Source organism: Vulpes vulpes, chromosome 8 (assembly GCF_048418805.1).
Source record: "Vulpes vulpes isolate BD-2025 chromosome 8, VulVul3, whole genome shotgun sequence".
NCBI classification, from domain to species: Eukaryota; Metazoa; Chordata; class Mammalia; order Carnivora; family Canidae; genus Vulpes; species Vulpes vulpes.
In genome coordinates, this window is record NC_132787.1 from 58,442,848 (window position 1) to 58,450,141 (window position 7,294).

At 51.7% G+C, this 7,294-nt stretch overlaps 1 protein-coding gene across 2 annotated transcripts; it reads left to right on the top strand.

Annotated features, from left to right (window-relative positions):
* The first annotated feature begins 453 nt into the window (after positions 1-453).
* On the top strand, positions 454-5,139 carry NHLH2 (nescient helix-loop-helix 2). Of its 2 annotated transcripts, XM_025994689.2 has the most exons (3): positions 454-637; positions 1,039-1,369; positions 3,122-5,139. In XM_025994689.2, exon 3 carries the CDS (start codon positions 3,130-3,132, stop codon positions 3,535-3,537), a length of 408 nt encoding a protein of 135 aa, XP_025850474.1. In that variant the 5' UTR covers positions 454-637; positions 1,039-1,369; positions 3,122-3,129; the 3' UTR covers positions 3,538-5,139. The 2 variants fall into 2 exon arrangements, with proteins under 2 accessions (XP_025850474.1, XP_072622904.1); XM_072766803.1 differs by lacking the exons at positions 454-637; positions 1,039-1,369 and adding an exon at positions 2,241-2,422.
* Positions 5,140-7,294: the final 2,155 nt, after the last annotated feature.

Sequence of the window (7,294 nt, forward strand, 5' to 3'; positions counted from 1 at the left end):
ATCTGAATATATTTACTGTAGTACCATATATGGTGTATATTTTCGTGTTCTGGACACGAATATTTTCCTAAACATTATGAGGGAAAATCCTGTTTGCCTAATATGTGGGGAGAATTTTTCCATAGTCAATATGTTGTTTATTCGCACTTAAATACTGCATCAATAATCTGAAAAAAGAGAAATAGTCTGATAATGGCTAGAGACTCTGTTTAGAGGCTAAGGTTTCTATCATGGACTGCTTTCAACTGTTATATTTTATGGCACAGATTCAGTGGGAATCTGATCTGCTAAAATATTTGGGCTGTGAAAACTCCCACACTGTGACAGATGTCAAGTCCAATTAAGTGACTCATGTCCAGGTTTCTGTCCAATAGGATTTCCCATTAAATATCAATTTAGGGGAAAAAAAATTCCATCCCCCTTCTTAAGCCTTTATCTCTTCCACCATCTCCAGGCTGAATCAATTGGTACCAGGAGAGCCAAGAAGCCACACACGCATCTCTGCCTCTTTGCTCTGGCTCTCCCACCCTCTCCCGTCTTTCTCCGCTTCCCTGTCACTGTTACTCCGGGAGACGTTCACTTCCCACCAACCTTCTCCAAGCGTCTCCAAGCCAGACTATATATATTTTGCTGTAAGGTAAAGAAAGGAGGGGGTGGGGTGGGAGATGTAAGCAAGCCTTTAAAGACTTTGAAACTGCAAATAGGTGTATTTATACGACCTACAAGTAAATGAGGAAAGAGGAAGAGGCAAGCTTAGCCCCGAGTTACAGTATTGTGTTCCTGGGAACTGGGGAGACATCAGCTGAACAAAGCCTTATTTCAAAAAAAAAAAAAAAAAATCACTTCTGAGGAAGATCGCATCTCTGCCTTGCACTTCCCAGTTTCTGCTCAGCCGTATTAAGGGAAGGAAAGGAGTCCTATTGGAGCAGGATCTTATCTTAACCATCTTTCTTATTGATTCTTCCGCTATTAGAAAGTGGAGGCATCAACCCTTTGATGTGATTGTGTTTATCTCTGCATCTCTTTTGTTATTTATAGAGACCTAGAAGAGGAAAAAAAGCACGAGACTTTTCAGCACCTCGCTTAAAAAAAAAAAATCAACAACGAATTTCCTGAAATGTCTGTGAACAATTAAAAGGAAAAGGCGTTTTTGGTCTATCAACTAAGTGAACAGTCATTTATATCGTCCACATCCTGAGATATTATCGTCCCTCGCTGTGGACACCAGCGAGATGACAGCTGCTTTTTCATATTCGAATGTAATAAATATTTGCTGCTTTTAATATATTTCGGAATTCCTCCCCTGTATTCTTTGGAATTTGTAACTCTAAAAGATTGGAGAAAAGATTCTCGAAAAGGCTTTTACAAGGTAAGGCTCCTTTAAATAATTTTTTTTTTTCCACCTTGGAACTAAGTTGGATTATTCATATTGCATTGGTAGACGTACTTCAGCTAATTGTTAAATAAATAAAGCGTAAGCACGACATGCTATCTGTGAATATTTTAAAAAGGTATCTGGAGGAGAATTCTAACCTGCTTTGAGGGCGGCCCAGGAACTTCTTAGCCGCACTACAACTATGTTGTTGCTTATTGTGATTTTCCGTCACTCGCCAATTTATTTATGCCCTTTCAAGCCGAATGTGTGGATGCAAGTTGTCCGACTTTACAAATGTTATCTGTGAAAAGCCCGTAGGGAGTCCCATGTAGCACTCGGAGCATTTGCTTTTATTTTGCCTTAGAGGACCTGCTTTCCCGGCAGCGCAATGACGGGCAGCTTGAGACAGATTCGCTCCTGGGCAAGTGCGGCGCCGGGAGCCGATGCCACTTCCCGGGCTTTTGTTCCTCCAGGAGCAAGCCCTCCTCCACGCCGCCGCCGGGGCTTTCTCCCGCGGCGAGCGCGGCTCGGGCTGCCCTCCCGGGCCGGGCCTGCTGCTGCCCCGCGCCCGCGGCCGGTGCGCGCTGACCCCGCAGGTGCCGGCCCCGGCCCCGGCCCCCCGGCCCCGGCCCCGGTCCCCCGCCCCCGGCCCCGGCCCCGGCCCCGGCGCCCTCCCCTCCTCCCGGGAGGCCCGCGGTGCGGGTCGGAGCCCGGGGCCCCAGACGAGCGCGGCCAGGCCTCGCAGGAGGGCTCGCAGGAGGGCTCGCAGGAGGGCTCGCAGGAGGGCTGAGCGCCGAGGGTCGGCCTCGGCCGGGCCGCTCGCGCCGTCCCCTCCCGCCGCGCTCCCCGCGGCCCTCGCGGCCTCCGCTCCCGCCGCCACCCGGCCGCCGCCTCTCCCGGGGTGGCCCGCCGGCTGCCGGGCGCATTGTCTCGTGCCGCGTCCGCGCCCGGGTCCCGATGCGTGCGCCGGTCTGCGTGACAGATGGCGCTTCGGGGGCCGCGAGCGCACCGGGGCCCGGTTGCTGCAGGAAGGAGTCCTCGCGTCGGGTCCGTCACGGCTTTGTTCCCTCGGAGAAGCGCGGCGGCCGGGGGCCGGGGCCGGGGCGGGGGCCGGGGGCCGGGGCCGGGGCCGGGGCGGGGGCCGGGGGCGGGGGCCGGGGGCCGGGCAGCCTGGCGGCGGCGTCCGCATCCCGGGCCGGGCTCCCCCGCGCCCCGCGCCCCGCGCCCCGCGCCCCGCGCCCCGCAGCCGCCCCGCAGCCGCCCCGCACGCCCCGCGCTCGCCCAGGGGCGCCGGCGCCTTGGCCTGGGGCTGCCGAGTGCCGCGCCCCCGGGGCCGCCCGCCCCGCGCAGACCCGGAGGGGCTCGCTGTCGGGGCCGCTCGCCGGCCAGGGAAGGGGCAGTGCGGCGGGCGGCCCCGCGGGGTCGGGACTCGGCCGGGGCGGGGGGGGGGGGGGCGCCCAGAGCTCCGCCGCGGCCTCCCCCGGGGCCGGGCCCACGGAGCGCCGTGGCCGCCCGCGCGCGGGCCGAGGACCCAGCCCGGGGTGCGGCCTGCCCCCGCCCAGTGGGGAGGCGCGGGGCTCGCGAGCTCGGGCCTGCGCCCCCCGCGCTCCCCCCCCCCCCCGCGGGGCCGGCCCCGCCGAGCGCGCCCGCCTGGGGCGGAGAGGGGGCCCGGGACGCGCCCGCTCCCGCTCGGACCCGAGAAGCCCCTGCCTCCTCCCACTGATTGCTTTTCTGACTCCCCCTCAGCCTCCAAAATGATGCTGAGTCCGGACCAAGCGGCCGACTCGGACCACCCCAGCTCGGCGCACTCGGACCCGGAGTCGCTGGGCGGCGCGGACGCCAAGGTGCTGGGCAGCGTGTCGGACCTGGAGCCGGTGGAGGAGGCCGAGGGCGACGGCAAGGGCGGCGGCCGGGCCGCGCTCTACCCGCACCCGCAGCAGCTGAGCCGCGAGGAGAAGCGCCGCCGCCGGCGCGCCACGGCCAAGTACCGCTCGGCGCACGCCACCCGCGAGCGCATCCGCGTGGAGGCCTTCAACCTGGCCTTCGCCGAGCTCCGCAAACTGCTGCCCACGCTGCCCCCGGACAAGAAGCTGTCCAAGATCGAGATCCTGCGCCTGGCCATCTGCTACATCTCCTATCTCAACCACGTCCTGGACGTGTAGGGCGGGCGCGGGCGCGGGCGCGGGCGCGGGCGCGGGGAGCCCTCCGGCAGGGCGGCCGCGGGGCGAGCCTGCAGGCGGGGGGAGCTCGCCCGGCGGCCGCGTCCCCTCCGGTGGGGTCCGCAGCGGGAGGACGGGAGGCTTCGGCCTCGGGAAGGTGGGGCCGTCTGGCGAGCCTGCGGCGGGCAGGGGCGCGTCTTCCGGGCCAGGCGAGCCTCCTGGAGGCCCCGAGGCCTCGCGCCGCCCCCCGGCCTCCCCTCCGGGCGCTGGGACCCCTTGAGGGCCGGTTGCTCCAGCTCCGAGGCGCTGCGCGCTCCCACCTTTATCTTCCCGTAGATCTGCATGTTTTGAAAGGACGAGGGCAGAAGCTCAGAGTCAAGACTCCTCTAACCTTACACTATCTGGGATTTTTCTAGTTGACAAATCACCACCCAGCATTTGGAGGGTTTGGGAAGGACCCTCCTCCTGTGTAGAGATTCAAGGCACAGAAAGGTGGAACAGGAAAGTTTCCGTTCAGCCGCGAAAAGGAAGATTCTATCAGAATCCAAATAAGGCAGATAAATCCTCAATATTGGTGAGCTTAAAAGATACGCCGAGAACAGACACACTGTGGGAAGATCTGAGCTGGGTGAGATTTTAACCCCGAGCTATGACGCTCACGTAGACAAGAGAGTCCATATTCGAATGGGAGTTTTAATGCCGGATTGCTTTTTCAGGCGAAGTGCCCCTTTATATCCAAAAACATCTATTTGTGACCTTAAATATGTGGACCTATAGGTGCAGTTAGAAAAAGACAACCTATTTTTATTTATGTTAGAAGGAGTAGAGTATTTTTTTCAAGACATTTATTTTTCAGAGTGGTGATGATTTTACTTTGGATACTCTGTGCCAATTTATTTATAGTCAAGTGTTTACACTTTTTCCTGTGGAATAATTATGTCTGACTTTTTACGTGTTTGTTGAGATTATACTGTGATCTTTCTTTTGGCTCTAATTATATTGCACTTGTATAACAAATTTCCCACTCCTCCCTGTTTCTAAACATATTTTATATATTAAGATGTTTGTTCTTGAAAGGTTCTTTTGTTGTGAGATCAGCAACACTAGCACTTCACTATTATAGTTTTTTAAAGAAAAGTAAGTGTTGTTACTCTTATCTGTAGTTATGTCTGAAAAGTACTTACAAACTGTTTATAAGGAGAGTAGCTTCTTTGTGTGTGTGTGTGTGTGTGTGTGTGTGTGCTGTTTGTGCGTGGGATGATTTTAGGAAATTAAGTTATTTTCCTAAAAAAAAAAAAAATTCAAAACTACTTTCCTCTGTGACAACCAAAAAGAAAAGTCTATAACCTGAAAATGTTTCATGTTCTCAGCTGTGAAACTCTTAAAACAAGGAGTGTATTTTAGAGACAAGGGAAAAAAGAAAAAAAAACCTGCATCTGCTATCCAAAGATTTTAGTCTTTTTCAGGGTTTTTTTGTGTCTCTGTTGCTTTATATAATGCAATATTTTGTAGTGAAAATAGATATAATCTGGTTTCTATCTGACAAGTTTTTCATATCTCATGAATGGTGCGCTGTTTTGCATATAAATAAAGGTATCAAATAAAGTCCTCTCCTTTATTTAAAATAATAAACATACTGGTTGAGCACGAAGTATCTTAATGACATAATCCTCAGAAAGGAGCTAATAAAAAAAAAAAAAAAAACAACCACAACCCCCTCCCCCCACAAATCTTAACATATTTGTGTATTGAGATATTTGATGCTTTTCCTAAACTTGGATACTGATCAACCTATAGAGATGTTCCACATATGATGGTGGCATACATCACATTCCTCCAACTGAGGAGTAAATTATAGTATTTATATAAAAATATTACTCGAATCATGGATTCTTTTGCCTGAAAATGAAACTTAGTAATTAACTCAATCTCTTGCAATTTGAGTTAGGGAACTGAGGTACAAAGAGGTTACATGCCCTGCACTAAATCACATGGCTACTTACTGGCAGTAAGAAGACCCCAAGATGATCACAGTCTTCATGGCACTTGTTAAGAACAAGGTGTATACTGCAGTACTTGAACATCTAATTAGGACACAGATTCAAGACATGACACCTGCAAACAAGAAAAAAAAAATTTAAGCCCTGGACCAACCTTAGGATATGAAGAGTGTCATCTATAAAAGCCTATAAAAATGTGAAATAGTCTCTATAAGCAGAACACATGAATAACTTTAAAACTCGATACATATGTACAAAATATACATATACACATGTATAGAATACTATGAACTCTGAATCTATATCACACCAAATCTCTGGCTGCCAAGTAAAAAGTGCAATTACATGGATACTTGGTTTTACGTCTGTGAAATATCTGAGTTCATGAGTATTTTTCACTTTTCACCCAAGTATCTTATAGTCAGGCTCACAGATACCTACTGAGACTTAATTCTGTTCATCACATGGAGGTGCTTAGTGGGAATGCACTTTCTAGGGCATGAAAAGGAATGGTGCCTTCCTATCTGGAACAAGTCTGGCCACGGTAGCAGTGGGATGGTTAATCCACCTTCCAGACATGCTGTCTTTGGATGGTTTGGATTGGGTCTTCCACCTCTAAGAGTGGTCCCAGTCCTGACACCACTTCTCTATTACAGGACAGAAAAGTGAGACCTGCTCCTATGCCAAAGTAATGGCAACTAACCTAAACACCTTTTGAGGTTTTTAGGGCCTCCCTTTTCCTGGGTTATGAGTGCAATTTCCAGCTGACCTACACACACCTCCTACCAACATCTAGGAAGGATGTTTTAACTCACCTCCCAGACTACGGCCCTTACCCTTGGTGTTAACATAAGGTGGACAAGGATAAGGGGCAAAGGGCAACATCCCTTCCCAGCTTCGTGGCCCCTATGATGTCAGGAGAGGACCTTTGCAATGTTGTTTCAGATCCAAGGCTGTGTAGCACTCTCCAAAGAAAAGGGGAGCACGGTGGCACTCTGCGAGACCGCAAGGTAACTGACTCATCCCCAGCATGTAGCACAGACTCTGGCTGTTCAGCCACAGCTAAGGGAGCAGTGATTCTTCTCTGAATAATGATGGTGATCATTCAATCTTACATTCAACAAGTATTTATTGAGGACCTACTGTGTGCCAGGCATTGTTCTAAATGTTGAAAATAGAGCAGTCTCATATGGAGAAAAGCAGTACATTGACAACAAATAAATAAATAGTATTTAATTTCAAGTTTTGCTCAATGCTATAAAGAAAAATAAAGCAGGGTAAAGAAAGAGAATTGCAGCTAAGGGTGCTGCTAGAAGTATGATTTTAGAGCTATTAGGGAAGGCCTCTTGGAAGAGTTCAAGACCTGGATCTGCCAAACCGGCAGTTTCCAAGATTGCTTCTGCTTGTAGTGTCCTGTCTTCTCACATCCTGTTCCCATGTCCCGTGCTTATGCCACCCAAACAGCCCAAGCTGAACTCTCGCCACTCCCCACTGGCAGAGGCCTCATCCTTCTCCCCCAGCTTGCTCTCTCCCTGACAGACTGGGGACCACAGTTCCTTCTACTGTTCCTCTTACCTTCTGCCCTCTGTCCCAGCTGCCTAATAACTGGTCAGTGCATCGCCACTCCCCAGGACACCTAGCCCCACCTCGCCTAGCCAACAAGGCCACCTGTGCTGAGTATTTCTATGCCCAGATGGCTGCTTCACTTCTGCCACTGTCTGAGACGTCCAGAGAAAAAGGGCAAAAATCTTGAGCAAAGA

What these genes read in the sequence shown, in the direction of transcription:
- NHLH2 (XM_025994689.2), top strand. Translation starts at nt 3,130, where the DNA reads ATGATGCTGAGTCCGGACCAAGCGGCCGACTCGGACCACCCCAGCTCG.